General features: G+C 41.6%; 1 protein-coding gene across 1 annotated transcript; it reads left to right on the forward strand.

Moving 5' to 3' along the window:
- The first annotated feature begins 430 nt into the window (after positions 1-430).
- rftn2 (raftlin family member 2) lies at positions 431-18,450 on the forward strand. Its single transcript, XM_084023346.1, has 9 exons — positions 431-819; positions 9,811-9,991; positions 12,315-12,423; positions 13,407-13,581; positions 13,686-13,904; positions 15,034-15,140; positions 15,594-15,697; positions 15,788-15,869; positions 16,566-18,450. The coding sequence occupies exons 1-9, from the start codon at positions 681-683 to the stop codon at positions 16,767-16,769; spliced, it is 1,320 nt and encodes a 439-aa protein (XP_083879472.1). The 5' UTR covers positions 431-680; the 3' UTR covers positions 16,770-18,450.
- Positions 18,451-18,459: the final 9 nt, after the last annotated feature.

Genomic DNA, 18,459 nt, shown 5'->3' on the forward strand with positions numbered 1-18,459 from the left:
GACATCACAATGACTATGTCCACTTCTTATATACAGTCTATGGCTCCACCTCAACCAACTACAACAGTAAACGAATGCGTTTACATGAATGCATGAGTCATAATAATCCAATGATATCATTTATATCATTGGACAGTCTTTATTTATAACAGACACAGGTGACATTTTTACTTAAAATGAATTCTTTTTTTCTGATTACACTAGGTTACAAACGTTTTCAGTGCAGGGATTTTCCTTGTAAGTGATTGTTCACAGATCTGTATTACTACACTACTTTTACTTCTGAATACAGCGGGTTGAAGATTTTCCGGTATTTTACTGTGAAAGGTCGAACGGAAGTTGTGTCACCCTTGGCGGCTTGATGGTGGAGGAAAGTTTTTGCAGCTAGAGAGAGAGCGGCTCCTCCTCGCCACGCTTCAGACCTGCAGCCACATCAGCGGGACACTTCTCCAACAAACCACCTACAATAATCTCCTCTCCGTCAACCGCCGCGTTTCACGTGTTTTTCTTTTTCTTTCTTTCTTTTTTTATTCCTCAAGTCTTCGAGCACTCGGAGGGATTTACGGGGGAGGACGGAGGAGGTGATGGAGCGGTCCCGTTAAAGTTGAAGGCTCAGGCAGAGCGGCTCCTCCGGTGCTCCCACCGCGCTCAGCGAGCGGCCGCCCGCCGCCTCGGAGGCCATGGGCTGCGGCTTGCGGAAACTGGAAGACCCGGAGGACAGCAGCCCCGGGAAGATCTACTCCACCCTGAAGAGACCACAAGTGGAGAGCAAGACGGAGACCGTGTACGAGTACGTGCTGCTCGACTTCAGTCTGGAAGGTAGGACGAGACGAGCGACCGTGCAACACGTTTACACCTAAATCAATACATGTTGTACTTGTGCACACCCTTCACATGTTGACCAGGACAGAACCGCTCATCCGGCAGCAACAGAAAGTGTTTAATCTGAAACAAGTCAATCAATTAAAAGGGCCAGGCAATCAACAGAAAATTAATTGGCAACACATTTGTTTAATCATTTGAGTCATTCGTCAAACAGAGAAGCTCTTCTTTACCTTTTTGATTGTGTTTGGCTGTTGGACTGTTGGTGCGACAAAATAAGTGGAGCTGAATGATTAGTTGATTAATGATCGATAGAAAGTTAAATGTGAAGATTATAAGATTGTCTTGGTCGGATAATTTAATTAATCTATTGATTTCACTTATTTGAGGACTTTTCTGATACTTTATTCTAACTGAAGCAGTTGGTTTCTTATTAAATATCAACTTAATAATAATAATAATCCATATCTATCATTAACAGTTCAATATCATTTGGGTTTTGGGGGCTTATGTTGGGACAAAACAAGATATTTGAAATTTTTGGTCATTGTGATGATGTTTTACAGACCAAACTATCAAGCAGTTAATTAGAAATGAATTAGCAGTTTAATGGGAAATGTATTGTTATTTTCCAGCTACTTTGCATTTGTTATTCATACTCTTAAAGCAAATTATTGTCATAGTATAATGCTATTGGAGCTATAGATACAGTCATATTTATTGTTTACCCTGTTCAACTTTATTTGAACTAAAACATTGGAACACAGTATAATTTTACTGCTCACACAGCGGCCATTGATGTTTTTAAAAATTCACTCTATTTAAGTTAAAATCCCTTTATAATTCCATGTGAGCAACATTACACCATCTAACTGTGGACATTTCCTAGCAACAGGGCTTTTAGTTCAGCGTATCTAGAAATAGGTCACACAAGGTTTTTTCCTGCCATCTTTCCTTGGCAGACACACTCATTCACGTGCACACACACACACGCACACACACACTCACGCAGCCTTCCCATGTGGTGGACATGCAGCAAAATGCAGAGAGAAACCCACCTGCTGTGATACGGAATCTAATTTGAACATGTGTGATAATCTCAGATGGCCGAGGGGTTGACATTTTTTTACGGGATAATCTCCTCATCTGGTCCTCGGACCGGCTGTTTTGACTGTGACCTATTTGGAAGGAAATGGTGATTAAGTTCTGGATGGCAGCCGAGCACGTAAACAGCAGGCCGGCACGATAATGAATCGCAGAGGTGAAGTGCTGCTTTCCAAATTAGGATGGGTCAGGGAAGTAAAGAGCGTAATGACTTCAGGATTGTCCAACTCTCAGCAGGGATTAAGGCCTGTCTGCATGAGATCTGCTCATGTAGACCAACAGTGATTCTCATTATTGACTTCTAAACTTTTGCCTATAAAATCCAAGTCAGGAAATAGAAAAGTTACAGTCCCGAGACCAAGCTGTTTTTTGTCCGACCACAGTCCAGATCCCAACGATATTTAATTCAGGCTTAAGCCTACGAACCTGAATATTATCTGATACCTGCAAACCTGGACAAACCATGCATAAAGGTCAGATTGTTGTGAGGGAATATAAACCTTGGAGGTAGCACGTTCTTGTACCAAAACATGGACGCCAACCAGCTACTGTTAATATGCAGGATGACATTTGTGCAAAAAAAAAAAGCCGTAGCTGTAGTTCTGAGTTAAAAAAAACAAAGCATATGAGCAACTAATTCAGTAGTATTGGTTTAGGTTAGTGTAAAGGTGAGCTTGTAGCACACAGTAATAACTATCTTGTGTGAAAATCCTCTTTGAAGGCTCCATAATTCAACACTGTGAAGGGGGCCATTGGGCACAGGGAGGACTTTTACTTCCCTTTTAAGTAGCTGCTAATACTTACTTACTCAAGCAAGTACATAATACTGCAACTGACCCAGACTGGAACAGATCCTGTGGATCAGTGGTCATTATGTGTGACTGTAAACTTGTCTGTTGTTTAGTTAGCGTGCTCTCTGCCGCCAGTGTCTGTACTCAGCCAACCAACCTCCACTCTGTAACACCGATCTGATGCTGAGCCATAAATCTATAATATTATCAATATCCAGAGTCACATCCTCTGAGTGAGACTTAAAAATAAGGTTTGTCAGATTGCTACACTTATTTCAATGGTGTTACTTTGGGATTTTATTTTGGAAATGCTCTGATTCGTTGTGCCATTCATCAGCAGGGAGTCATGGGTTCAGCTCTAAGATGGACTTTTATAGATACAGTGATGCAGACAGGGTGTGGGTGTGTGTGTCTGGATCCACCTTGAACAAACCAGTAATCAGAGCTCATCTCAAACGCTTCTCTTTGTACTCAGTAATACAGCAGGAGAGGACCATTTCAGTGGCTGTCGCAGGGCTCCACAGTAAGGGTTGCCATTGGCAACCATTTTTGAGTAAATTGGCAACCGCTTTTTAAAAATAGAAGCAGCAAAACGTGCACCATAAGAAAGATACAGTTTGAATATTTGTTACATTTGAGACAAAGAACCAGATGAACCCGAATGGAAAACAAAAAAATAAATTCTTCGGTGGAAGATCACCATCTTTAAGCTGGACAGAAAATTATAAGAAAGCTTTGAATCTTCATATTTTTGTCACATTTTCACAATTAAGCTGACTTAAAACTGCACAGTATCTTCATGTCATCAAATATAAGGTGACCAAAAAATGCCAACCGCATTCAGTTTGAGTAGCCATAAGTTGACTTTTAAAAGTTGGCATTGAATCCCGTGTCGTGTAACTCAGTCGGGATCTAAACTTGAAAACATGTACGAGCTGTTTGAGAGACCAACTGTATCTACCTCTGTGCTCCTGAGCCAGACATGCTCTACAAATTAGAGAGTTCTTCACCTGCAAATGATCAAACCAGCGCCCGCTGGCCTGCATTTGGTCACTTGCATCCCTGAATAGTTCCACATGTGGCTCAAGTCATTGAAGGATCATATATTATCAATGTATCAACTCAATAAATGTGTTTCACCATAAGAGTAAAACCATCGAGGCTTTCCGTCGTCCTTTGATAACCCCAGACTTCAAATGTGTGAGAATGCATCTCTCAAAGTGTGAAGGCTCCATATTTGGCACAGCTAAAGATAAACCGCAGCGATTCCAATCTCGTCTAGTCATGTGCAGTCTGGCGATGGCTGCCATCCTCAGAGGCATTTCTTTCCATCTTTTACAAGCAAGTAGTTTACTTGAGTAAGAGCTATGTTAATCACCCTATTTTATGATTTGGTTAAAAGAAGAAAATTGGCGTAATCTATGTCTTGGTTCAGCCCGTCAAGTTCCTGCCTGCCAAATGAAAGCCGAAAAGACCCACAAAAAGCCAATTTGTGCCAGTAAATATGTGTGTTCCTGGCTTGGAACCAGACTTTATTCTCACCCAACGAGGCTCTGCAGGCGTCGCTTTCCTCCGCCATAGAGGATATGTGATTAGCTTTAATACTGTAACACAACTATGAAATATGAATAATGTACGGTTTGTTGAAAAGTCTACGCTATGATCGCCACGACATCTTGTTGATGCAGCAATGTGGTTAAAAACAAGTCAGTGTGTATTAAGACATTTGTTGTTCCTCCGTCTCAAACCGGGCCGACGCAGATTTTAGCCCTGAATTGGTCGACTTATTTTAGAATTCCATTTGACGTGTAGTTCGAGGTTAACGTCAGACTAATCACCTGAGGGATCAGTAATCAGCTGGTCGTGTTGCAGTGTAACCATTTCCACGGTCTGATTTTCAACATGGCCGCTGTTAAAAGATCCATTGTAAATTGTTGTGAGCTTGTCTTTTGTATGTTGCCTTTTGTAGTGAACTTTGCACTAAACCGACCGGGGGGTTCTGTGTACGGATCAACAACATCTCAGTGTATTCCCAGTTTAAATGGGCTGATTGAGTTTGATAAAGGAGGGGTGTAAAGAGTCAGTAGTCCTGTATTGGAAGTAAGTAACACTTACACATCTGTCGGTACATAACATTCCTGACGAACTCGTGGACCAACAGCTGCCGTTGAACTGCGTTTCTGTAACGGTTTCTGTTCAGGCAGGTTCCGCTACCTGCACCGCCTTTTTTTCCACCCGAAAATATGCAGATTTATTTGAAGAAGCCGACTCTGCAGAGACACTGATCACTTTTGTTTAGTAACCGGGATTTCATTATAAGAAGCATCCTTCCACCACTCCACCCATCTCTGGCCTTGCTTCTCCTTGAAACGATGGAGCGTTTCTGGGACACGCACAGACCTACTGCCCCTCTCTCTCACACACACACACACACACACACACACACACACACACACGTAATCGTAGAAACACACACACCATCCCCAGTGTATCTCCCATTGCTGTGCCCAGTAGCAGCAGTCAGCTTGGCCTCGTTTTCACTCCCGACTGAGAGGAGACTGGACGTGGGGGCACGGAGCCAGAGGCAGCACATCAAAGCACCTAATGGCTATTACTTCCCGAGCTCATTACCGATGGCGGCATGGCCCATGTGAGAGCGAGAAATCATGTGGACTCTGAAGAGGTCTTTATAGAGGTATTGATTGCAAACTGCTACTTTTGAAGCTCAGTCCGGTGTACAACCTGTTAGTGGAGTCACAAGAATCCCACCTGAAAATGTAGCTTCTCAGGAACAAACAAAACAAAACAAAAATCGCCAAAAATGTAATTTGGATCTGAGAAATATAATACAGCTGCAATTTAGGATTAAATGCATTATAAATAATATAATCGTTATGGTGTTTTCTTTACCAAGTCGTTGTTTGGACAGCCCAGGTGTAGGTGATGATGAAGGAGCAGGCGGCAAGGGGGCGGAGCTTAAATAGCATCCTGGTTGTATCTTTACTTAGTTCGCAGATCGCCGATCAGAAAAGGAAGCAGAAGAGGTTTTTTTCTTTGTTTAAATGTGGATGAAGGCTAAACATCTCCATAACCACTTGATGGATTGCCATGACATTCTGTACTGACATTCATGGTCCCCAGAGGACGAGGCCTACTGACTTTCTTGATCCCCTGACTTACCTTGCACCACCATGAGGTTGACATTAGTGGTTTTCAATGAAATATCTCAACTATCCATCACATCATGATGGATACTATCAAACATATTATCTAGCGCCATCATCAGGTCAAATTATTAATTTGTTAGTAGTGTGGTTCATGAACACATGCAGCGCTAATGGCATTCCCATCAGCCTAGGCTTTGTTTTTAGAGGTAATTAGCATAGATTTCAGCATGCTAACATGTGAGTTTGATGGTGAACATGGTAAGCATCAGCATTGTCTTTGTGAGCATGCTGATCTTAGCATGTAGCTTGAATGCACCAATAAGCATGGCTGTAGACTAGAATATTTCTATGCTCGAACAATTAAATCGCTATTTCATATTTGCTGTATTTCTTTCATTGTTGAATCTGCTGTGCAATCATTTCCCTTTGGGGAAAAATCTAATTCTGTGTTATCGATGGCTTTCGATGTAAAGGAATTAAAAATCCAGTTTCCTTTGGCAACAAATGACTTTCTGCATGAACACACAGCAGAAGTGTCATGCAAAGACTTGAAGTGGTCTATGAAGGGAATGAAGGAGAAGAGGATGATGTGAAAGTTGCACAGCGATGACGGGTCAGGACTAGATGGATGAGGAAAAAAATAGATACAAAGGGATTTGCGGGTGGAGAGATGTCTTAACCCGAGGTGACGCGTATTCACCGCTGGTTGGATGAACTGGGCTGAAGACGGTTGAAGACGATGTGGGATGAATTGAAACCTTCTTCTAAGCCGCCGAGAGAAGGCGGCTGATTTGTTCAGATGTGGTCTGACCTAGGCATCGATCCACTGTCCTGATTTCAAAAGGGTTGCCCGCCTGCCACTACTCGTCATGGTTTCCAGGGATGAGTGCAATTTTCTGTAATCTCTTTCTAATCTGGGAATATAATAGCCCTTTCTGGATTATTTCAGATTAAAACCAGCACTTTCATTATTAAATTTAGAGGAGATTTGAAGGGCAGTGCAACGCAATACAAACCTTGCAACTCAATAATCAATTATCTTTGATTCCAATCCGTTTTATTTAAGAGGGATCGTGATTCGTATAAAGCGGTTAATCTCATCATCCCTAATCAGCAGCCAGGTAGTCGGTTTGAATTTCAGCGCATTGTTTAACCATCTGGCCCCCAACTTTTGGTTCACTTTTGCTGCACTGATAGCTTAGTTTTTAGAGAAAAAGCTCTAAAAGTCCACTGTACTGCACTAGCTGGTAAAGATAGAGGAGCATTTAGTAGCTCTATAGAAAGATATTTCCCTCTGGAGTTGGTGGAGACCAAAAACGGAGGTAAAATAGAGTGAATATTGGACTTGTTTACGCTTCACAGGGACAATAACATACTAACATCCTTCCAGATCGGTACTGTGCAACTCTTGGCAGTTCCGTCATCGATTTCAGACGCAGCGATGGTTTTTCCCGGGGCTGATAATGGAAGAAGCTAACCAGTGAACTTGTGGAGGATGTTGGTCAGAGAGAGAAAAATGCCAGCAATTTGGCATTTTTATACACTGGAAAATCCCACCACTAAAGCGGTGACGTATATTTAACACGCTATCGGATCGGTACGCAGGTTGGGGTATCTGTATCAGGAAGGAAAAAATGAAACTTTCTTATTGTAAGCATGTTGTCGTTATCATGTTAACATCAAAGCAACCTCATAGAGCTGCTTGTTTCTCCTTTCAGTGTTCCTCTTGTTTTCTCTGCTTCTTGTTGCCAGGCTGTATTCTCCTTTTCACACCTTCTCTCCCATTCACATACAGGCTCATAAAATCCATCTTGTAACTGCTGTGTGCCCCCCCCCCCCCACACACACACACACACACACACACACACACACACACACACTCTTCACCTCCTATTTTCTCTCTCTGTCACCCCTCTCTGTGCCCCCAGTTGTTGCTCAACTCCTCATGAGCCCCTATACCCCCCTCCCCTCCCTCATCCTGCCATCTCCCACCGCTACTTATCTCCCCCCCTTTTTTACCCTCTTTGCTAGTGCTCCTTCCTCCTCCTCTTCCTCATTTTGTCTCCCACAGAGCACTGAACAGAGGCCTCAGTGTGCGGGTTGACGGGGTGAGTGGCAGCAGGATGGGAGGGGGGTGTGAGGCCTGAAAGCAGGGGAGGAGACGAGCAAAAAGCCTGCAACAAAAGCCTTGGTTGGAGGTGTGTGTGCATGACATCATGGTCCTCCTGGGAGCCATTACCGGCAGCGTGGTCGCTTGTTTTTTTTTTCAGTGCGACTCTCCAGACTAGTGATCCACATTTGACTTGACTGGCTCCGTCGCATCCGCTAATGGAAAAGAAAGTTGTCCTCGATAATGTCGACACTGGAGCATCGACTTCACATGTACATGCCGCTGTTAAATCTATATTCACATGTTTGGAGTGGAGTCCAAGCCCACAGGAATGCCAGTAAACTGTGTGTGCTGGGCGTTTGCTTTAGTGGTTTCATTGAGGTTTTGGTGGTCTTTAGTCTCATAATAGAGCCATCCAGACAAACCATTCAGAGGCTGCAGTGATCTCTCAGCTGTGGACTGGTCTCCCCGATCTCTGGGGTGTTTGTCCGTGAGAATGTGGGGGGTTGTAGTCAGGAATGCTCACACACTCACACACACACACAGTCCATTAAATGCATTTCAAGTTGTGTGTGTGTGTGTGTGTTCATGGGGCACATAGCCAAGACCCTCTGTGAACAGCCACTCTTTGTGGACACAGGAAGTATGGTGATGGTCACAGGGATTTCCAGCCAAGGTTTTCAAGAAAAACAACAGCAGCACCACCACCACAGTACCAGGTCCTCAACACTGACCGTGCACTCCTTATACAGAAGTAAAGCCTGCACACGAACTCTGAGCCACAAAATCAGATCTTCATCAAAATGTTTAATATTAGACATTCAGAGCATTAGTATAGCAGGAAGCGAGAGGGTGGTGTCATGTCTACCCAAACAGAGAATGAAGTCGCTCTGCCTCTGTGTGTTGTAGTCCGAGCTTGTCCGTGTTCACATAGTCGGGCCGGCTGATGGCCATGCAAGGTGCCGCAGCTGGAGGAGCAGCACTAAAAGTATTCATACAGTATGTGTAATATATATATATATATATATATATATATATATATATATATATATACACACACTGTGTAAGCTTTCCTTTATGCAAGGGTGTGGTGGTGTGGTGTTCCTCTCAACATGCCTTAGTTGGTGGTTGTTGTTTTTATAGCCGACATCAGTCTTTCGAGGCCATCAGCCACAGCTGGACTCAGGATATTAAAACTCTCAGACCAAGCAGCAGGACGACATCCTTAGTTGCCAGATCTACTACATTGTCATATTTATATTGCAGAAAGCTGCATGTAAAAAAGTTGGTGCTGACATGTCAATTTCACACGCCATGGGAGTTGTATTGATTTATTGTATAATAAATGGTTTCATATGTGACAGGTTACTAAAAATAGTTCCCTCTCTGACTCTGGACTAATATCTGAAACTAAAATAAATGGTACGCTCCGTCATCATCATCATCTCTGTGTGTGTGTGTGTGTGTGTGTGTGTGTGTGTGTGTGTGTGTGTGTGTGTGTGTGTGTGTGTGTGTGTGTGTGTGTGCGTGTGTGCGTGTGTGCGCTCTGTCTCCAGTAGCAACAGTGGAAAAGGGATGTTTAACTCATTATACAGGAAGGAAAAGAAAAACTTTTCCAGACGGTATGCGTGATTTGGGATGGTGGACGGCGTCCCATGTTTACATGAATACAGACAAATCTGAAACAACATCTTTTTCTCACCGTTTTGGGCTTTCAGTTGTGGTCACTGTCTTGCATTGTTCTGTGAATTGAATAAATAGTCTGATCTTTCAAGCCAAAATGCTATACATCTGCTGACTCTCTCTGTCCATGCAGGTAGCCGTCCGACGGTGCAGTATGTGGCTTCACTTTCCGAGCTGCCCCAGGCCCTGCAGCCCTACTACACACAAGGTTATGTCCTGACAGCCTTGCACCCCATTATCCTGTCAGTGGGCCGAACCCGGTCACTCCCCTTCAGCCTGCTCTACCGAGCCATCATGGCCCGCCCCAGACCCAGGTACACAAATCCTAACCCTCTTTTAAATGTTAAACCTTAAGTGAAGCACTGATTTTAATATTTGCCCCTTTTGAAACGACCTTTACATTGAAAGATTGTCTTCGTTTCATAATTGTAAGTGTAGACACACACATTTAAAAACTTTATATAATCACCAGTCTTGAAGAGGATTCAAGTGGAGCCTGTGACATAAATTTGCATAATTTGGATCATGATTGACTAAAATCAGTCTTATGTCAACTACTGTATATATTTGTTTTGTCTGAAATATTGGATATTTTCACTTTTTAATACATAGATAGAAATCTGTAAAATAAGGGAAATATTGGACCATTGAACTCTGTTCAGGCCTCTAAAAATCCCTGAAATAATTTGAATACTGGACAGTTTCACCTCTTGAAGTCTCTCGAATGCATAAAGTGAAATATTATTACAACTTTCACCTCTTAGGGTCTGTAAAAATATTGTCTATATTAGCGTCATAGGCAGACTAACGATGAGTTGGGGTGGAGCCAACTCACATAAAAGGGACATAAAACGGTAGCATCTGCATAATAATTGAGATTAATACTGATTAGAGTACAAATAACTCTTCTGTCTAAACTATTGGATATTTTCACACTTAATGGCCTTTCAATCTCTAAAATACTGGATACGTTAATCTTTTCAGGACTTAAAATAAGTTAAATACTTTGATCATAGAACTGTTGTTCTTAAGGTATGTTTCCTGAACAGCTACTACTTTACTCAGACGAGGACCTAACACTCGTTTCTTTTTTTTAGCTCTTACTTTATCGGCAATGATATGTTGTGGTTTCTTTCTTTTGACAAATGTACTTAATGTAAGTCGCTTTGGGGAAAAAGCGTCTGCTAAATTCCCTAAATGTAAATGTACTTTTGTAGGAATAAGATATTGGCTATTTTCATATTATTTGGATACACGTGTAAATATACCTAAAATAAAGTAAAATAATAAAATATTGGACACCTTCACCTCTTCAAGCCTCTAGAATTACACCTTATTTAAGTGCTGTAAAATCCATGAAAAATATTAAATATTGGCTATTAGCATCAAGGCAGACTGAATGGCAGATGACCAAGAATAGACCCCTGTGGAACCCCATTACCGATATTAATAGTCAGAGTTCGTCCTCTAAGATAGACATGGATCATCTTGACTGCCCTTTAAGTATTGATCGATAACATTAAATGCTTTTAGATGTATACTGTAAATGTTGTATGTTACTCCCCTTCGTCTGCCACATGTCTTCCTACTGTGTGCCCACATGTTCATCTCCATACTGTCGACTAAATAGATGAATGATGGATGAAGTCAGTTGCATATTTAATGCAGAGCCCTGGTAGGAGGTCAGACTGGCGTGCCTGGAGGAGACTAGGTTTTGGTTTTGACTTATGTCTACCATGATTCCTGTTGGCTGGAAATCCACCCAACAACAGGGGTCCCACAGCAGCCAATGGAGATTAAGTATCTCTGATCTCTGTGGTTTGATTGGTTGGGATACTGTTACTATGATTTTTGTATGATTATTCATAAGATGGCAGTAGATGTGAATAAATTATATTAATGAAAGTGTTTTTGTGCAACATTGAACAAATAGAAAACTAAGGATATTTACTCAAGAACTGCACTTACTTTACCTCAGTTTTTCAATGTTATGCTACTTTATACTTCTGCTTCACATTTAGAAAGATAATGACATAAAAAATACCATCATATTGTGATGTAGATTAAACTATCCAGTGGTATATACAGTACATTAGTTAAAATGTGCTCCACCTCCACCAGCTGTCATATTAAAATAAAGTACATGTTAGAGCATCATGATAATGTTCCAATAATATGATTTATATAATAATATCTGAATATCTGACCATTTTACCCAACATGTTCTTTCACTTTAATACTTTAAGTACATTGTTTTCTGTTAATGCTTTTGTACTTTTAGTTGAGCCTTTTTGTGGTATTTTTCCACCACTGACTCTCTTGGACCGTTATTTTACAAAACCTCACTTTCATGTTGCAAACGTAGTATGTTGTGGACAAACTGTCATCACTTGTTTGCCTAAATTGTTGTTAACCTTCTGTGTTAATTGCTTAGACAGTAGGGGGAGCCACCTCCTGCTGGGCCTATAAATTATTTATTTGTTTATGTCGGCAGCTCTGTGACAATTACAAGTGAACTATGAACCCTGCAGCTGGACACTAATCCACAAACTCCCCACTGACCTGAACACATTTAATCCGTACTGTTGAACTTGTCTCACTATCTTAATAGATGTTTTTGTCTCTGTGTGTTTTCAGTAAGCAGATGGCGTCCATGTGTTACAGTGTGCCCATGTTGAAGGTGGAGGAGTGGCCGTTACCTGGAGAGTCACTGACTGGTGACACCGTCCGAGCGCTCATCGACAGGGTCAGTGGGATTTACTATATACGAATAAGTATTTATTGTATTTTAAATCTAACTGTAGTGCAGTGCTTCCCAACCAGGGGGGCAGCTGCCCTACAAGGGGTCCTGAGATAAAGCATAGGGACCACTACATGAAAGCAATAAAGAAATCATTTTCCATCCCCTAAGGCCTCTTAAATCCCTCAAATAGGTGAAATATATTATACTTTAATATATAATAATTATACCATTCCCATAAAATCCCTAAAGAATTGGTATTTGGGTGTTTTCATGACTTTCTAAGTTTCTGAAATAAGTCAAAAATGTTAAATACATTTATCTTTTAAAGACTCTAAGAACCTTTAAAGAAGTGTAAAATAACTGAAATACTTCACTTTTGAAAGACTCTTAAATCTTTAAAAAGGTGAAATATTGGATGTTTTCATCTTTTCAGGTCTAAATATGTGAAATGTTATATTTCCACATTGAAAGGACTTCAAGGTGCTTAGAATAAGTTAAATACTAAACTACTTTTTTAGACACTTTGAAATAACTAAAATACTGGACACTGAAAATCCCTTTAAAAAGTTATAATATTGGACTCTCATTCTTAAATTAAGTAAAATATTGGATACATTCAACTCAATTCAACTACTAGAGAATACATAAACCAAAACAGATGTCAGTAACCATTCTGATTTTAATCATCATTTGTTTTAAAGCTGGTATATGTGTGTTAATTTCAGTTAATAAATCATTTGTGTGTTTCCATCTGAGTTTTATAAAACAGTTTTGGAGATGCTTTCTGTTTCCTGGGAAATTGAGGAACTTTGTTTAATTGCGCATGTTCTCATTGAAAATGGCATTCAATTCTGTTCAATTGTGAATTTTTGCACAACCGGTATTTTCTGGTGTCTGTCACCACTTGTGTGGTGTTGAGAGGAATGGTAATGGTGAGCCAGATGTTTGCAGTGTGCCTGACTGCAGGTCTGTCTGTCTGCTGGCAGGTGAACAGCAGTGCCAGAGGGGGCGTTCGATTCGTTGGCTCAGTCCTCCAGCAGGTGAGCGGGATTGCCAATGGCAGGGTGCACAGTCCAAAGAGGGGCTGTCGCTCCCCTCCACGCAGCCCCCCTCGTACTCCGCCCGGAGACAGAGAGCTGGAGGAAAACACCTACAGTCCTGGTGAGACACTCACTGCTCTTATATTGTGTAGCCTTATCTAGTGGATAAATACTTGAAGTACAAGTACCTCAAAATGTATTTCTCCTCATCCTTCCTCCTTCCAGACTTGAGGCTGCTGGTCTTCTTCCACGCCTGGGCTCCGGGCTGTGCTCCTCTGGACTCACTGGCCTGTCAGTACCACCAGGGGGCGCTCTCCATGCGTGTTTCCAGGAAGGGCCAGGTGGTCAGCTCCCTGGAAGCTGATTGGCTGGAGCTGACTGCTGCCTACTACCGTAAAGGCTGGTCGTTGGTGGACTCCTTTGTCTACTGGGACACACCTAAAGGTCTGTTTGATATCACCAACCTGGATGGGTCCAGTCCGCAGTGGAAGAAGTGAACTTGTCCTTTAATTAAGAAAAAGCAGAAACATCATAGTCTAACAATACTTAATTACAAATAAGTCCCTGAATTCAACGTTACTTGAGTAAACGTACAAAAGTATCATCAGCAAATTAACTATACTCATAACAAAATTAAACATACTCCTCCGGCACAATGTATTATATTATATTCAGTAACCATTACTCAAGAATACATGTAAGAGCTTTTTTTAATGTTTACCCATGTGGAGCCATTTAGGGTCATTTGCATACTAGTGAGTACATTGGTAGCATTGTACTGCATCATATCATATAAGCAATATTTTATGTAAACAGTATCTAAAGCTTCAAATAGCTGCAGTAAAAAGTACAATATTTCTCTCTGCAATGTCGTGGACTAGAGTAGCAGTATAAAGTAGTAGAAAATGGAAAGGTTGTACTTATTTACAATATTTGAGCTAATGTACTAGGTTACATTTACAACACCAGAGTGGATGTACAGGTTAGTAACAGTAGTTTAATGCTGATGTGAGAGGCATATGGTGAACTAAATGGAGTGAAGAAGAAGCCTTAGGTTTAAATGTTTACGGGCAACTGGTGTTCCTCCTTCTTCCTCTACCTCTTACCATTCTTGTCTTTGCTCATAAAAACAGTGATTCACATATACACATAAACTCAGTCACTTCCTGTTTTGGCTGCGGACCCCTCCCCTCCTCCCTCCCGCTGCGTCTATATTTGGAGCCGTCTTCCCGACCTCGGCGACCTCACTTCCTGTTCCTCTGCGGCGTAGCAGACATCTGTAGGCCTCTGAGAAATAAATAGGCTATAATATACACACTCACACACACACACACACACACACACACAGGCAGCAACTAGAACTCTCCACATAAAGCCTTTAAACTATTTCTAATAACTGGGTCATTATAAACCCTAGCGACATTCTCTCATTGTCATGTTTCCTTTTCTGCCAATCAGCACTAAAAGGATTTGCCACCTGACAGTAATCCATGTGGATTATGATATAAAATGATGTAACATGACAATATAAAAATGTCTACACATTTTAAAGTTGTGTGTGTGTGTGTTTCAGGCGAGCCGGTGCCCAGATCACTGGAGGGGTTGTTTGTGTATGAGGAGAGGAGCACCTCTCCTCCTGCCAATGACACCATCGTCGTGGAGCAGTGGACCGTCATCGAGGTCAGTGTGTGTGTGTGTGACCGTCATGACCTCATTCTGACGAAAGCAGTTGGGCAGGCAGTGTTTTTTGTTCAGGAGTGAGAGGGCGATAAGTCTCGTGATTAAGGGGTCAGTTCACTGCACAACATGCAAGAATTTGCAACTCTGGGAAGTTATCACGGCTCCAACTGTTTTATCTTCCATCACACACATGTTTGCATCCATGTGAACACAATATCCGGACGACCCTGCATCGTTCGGTTGGAGCTTCCTGTGTTGGCTTCCCTGTTGCATCAATGGGTCAGCTCCATTCAATGAATGAGGGGGCTGCCTTTTTACACACAGGGCTACCTGGGAAAAATACATTCTTGAGGGAACCCCGCCCCCCTGAAAAAATAACCCTAAAACTGAGTCAATAAAGTCCAATAACTTATCTGTAGCTCTTATATATGTCTGTATCGTGTTTCCACTCAGGGCACCAATGTGAAAACAGACTACGGGCCTCTGCTTCACACTCTGGCTGAGTTCGGTTGGCTGCTCACCTGTGTGCTTCCCACTCCCATCATCCGTCACGACAGGTAAATACAACACCAATTCAGCCGGCGCTTTCCTATCTCAAAGCCCGCTCTGGAAGCTCACCTTCGCTCCGTGTTTCTGTGTGTGTGCAGTGATGGGAATCTGGCCACAAAGCAGGTTGTGTTTCTCCAGCGGCCGGTCAGAGGTCAGGTGTCAGGGCAACCGAGGAACCAGGTGAGAGGAGAAGTGGGTGACAGAGATGAATGTACAGAGGGCAGGATATTATACAGTTGAACTTTACTCCCCAAGAGAGACTAGTTGGTGGACATCTTGTTCATTTGCTTTTGTTTTATTAATTATAAATATGTAAAACATTTAAAAATGCACTAAAATTAAGCTATTTTATTTGCTGTCTGACAATTTATAATATTTATAAACTTGATAAAGTTGAACGGCACTTTTCTTAACAATGTCAAGAGGAAAAAACAATAAGTAATATTAATAAAATACAATATAGGTAAATAATACCACCTACCTGTAATAAGCCAATAATAGATTACTACTAATTATTCCTAAAGAAGAAGATGGACCTTTTCCTGAATGCCATATAATTAACATTATCCCAGTGGAGCTGCAGTGAAACGCTGTCTGTGGCTACACTGCCCCCTGGTGAACAAAGTTGGAGTTGCACTTCACATAAAAGCATGTAAGACTAGGAAAGCAGATAAAGCCTGATGAAGTCTGACAAAATTATTATTATTATTAAAAGTGTATATAATAATATTCTAGTTATTTTGTTTTGAAACTAAGGGGGAAATGGAAAACCAGCTAAATGATTCTACTAATCTATAAAAAGGCTCTGTTATTTATTTTTCTTCGTTATCTGAACTGGATCCGACTCCTGTCTCTGTGTCCCTTCCTGTCCTCCAGACTTTATCTTTGCACAGCGACGTATCCAGTCGCTCTGTGAGTCGAGCGGTCAGCAGCCCCGTCCCTCCAGAGGAGCTGTCTCCGACCGCTGGAGGCATCGGGGGCTTCCCGGTGTTCGGGGGCGGGTATCCCAGCACCCTGTCCCACCTGGAGGAGGGTGGCTTTGAGCAGGAAGAGGGGAAAGCTGAAGTCACCTGTATGTGAGAAGGACAGGTGCAGACTAAAGTTGAGGTTTTAAAAGTTGGAAAAATGACCAAGACTCTGGGAAAGTCCACAGACCCTGTTTGTTACCCCCGGTCCTTTTTAGAGAGAATGTTTTAATGAAGCCATAATGAGAATGACGTATTAGATCCATGTCCAAACTTTTACGTATAGTTGGGGAGAGGAGAAGCACATCTATGGGAGACACTTTATGCATATTTCATCCCACCTTTTGATGGGATTTCCAACCTGTGATCAGTTCAGGTGCTCACAGGAAATCCCAGTACTAGAAAGCACAAGCACAGATTTCTGCACATTTTGGAAACACCAGTGGAGGTGAAATGAGGAAAAGGAGCTCTACTTTCTTTGCTGACACAGCTCCCATTTCATTACGGTTTTAATTATTTCAGTTTAACACATTTTTGTTCCCCCTCATCTCTTCACAACCTTTTTACTTTTCCCCTACCGACATTTTCACAGCCATTTACCTTCTTGTGTCAAAGTTCAAGCTCATCTCTTATACACTGAGGCAGGATGTGAATATTTATCAGGGAGTTTTCCTGTGTACTGGTACTGACAATAGTATTTCCTAAGGTAGTACATCTGTACAGAAAACAGTACTTCTCTGAGGACGGTCTGGAGGATTTTAGAGTTCTGGTGCTATGGGCTATAAGTCATTTTTCAGTGTTATAAACTGGAGACATTAATTTGAATCATTTTTATATCCTTATGTTTAATATAACTGGTGCCATTTCAGAATCATTCTGGAGATGGCTGTCTCATCATGCACACGTTTTAAAGTTTTATTTAATATTTGATCAGACACGATATGAGTTATTTTCTTCAGACAAAACTGCAAATTGCTGTTCTACAGCTTATATGGTACTGGCAATACACCTGCTACTTTCTCTGTTATCTTCATCAGAGGCGCTATATTCATACGATGACAACTGGGTTTTTTTAAAGTGGAACTCCACCGACAATAAACATCAGAATATGTTCACAGGTCTTTGGGAAGAACTACTGGGATGTGGGGTTGTAAACGCATCAGATTGTTCTGAGGACTAAAAGTTTGAAAATGACAAAAAGTGGTGGAGTTAGAAGGAAGTGAGCTGATCAGACGGCTGCAGGCTACATTAGCCGCTACTAGCTTAACAACATCAAGTCAAACCAGCGGTCAAGTGGCAGTGTGGGTAATGGATGTGCCAGGTTTAGGAAGCATGTGTGATATCTCTGGTTCTGCTGCATCGAGTTTGCTTTGTTTTTTATACATAAACTGTCCACTATGAATCTGACGATGTTAGAGTGAAAACGTTAAATCGGTGGAGTCCTCTTTAAATAAATATGAAAGGGATTTTGTTTTGCGTTTTTAAAAGGGGCACCAATGCTGTTGTATATAGATCTTATATGTTAGTGTTCTTTGTGCAAATTAGTGTTTCAGCTAATTGTGATGCATGTTATTTTGCTTTTTTGGGAAGGGAAAGGGATCAAATGCATGGAAAGTATAGTTTTAGGTATTCCTGTGATGTATACACTGCCCACGCTCTGAATCATACATGTTTTAAATGTATTCACCTCCACAAACTTTACTAAATGTCAGTATTAATATTCCAGCCTTTCCTTTTGGGGGAAGAGTTATACATTTTGCTTCCTTTTTCATTGTATTAAACACTTATTTCCCATGGTTTCAGAG

Source organism: Eutrigla gurnardus, assembly GCF_963514095.1.
Source record: "Eutrigla gurnardus genome assembly, chromosome: 12".
In the NCBI taxonomy this organism is placed as follows: Eukaryota; Metazoa; Chordata; class Actinopteri; order Perciformes; family Triglidae; genus Eutrigla; species Eutrigla gurnardus.

Bases quoted from the DNA above. Each gene is read 5' to 3' on its own strand.
- rftn2 (XM_084023346.1), top strand. From the start codon at position 681: ATGGGCTGCGGCTTGCGGAAACTGGAAGACCCGGAGGACAGCAGCCCC. The intron at 9,992-12,314 runs GTACACAAATCC...GTGTGTTTTCAG, and splicing joins ATGGCCCGCCCCAGACCCAG to TAAGCAGATGGCGTCCATGT. The intron at 13,582-13,685 runs GTGAGACACTCA...TCCTCCTTCCAG, and splicing joins GGAAAACACCTACAGTCCTG to ACTTGAGGCTGCTGGTCTTC.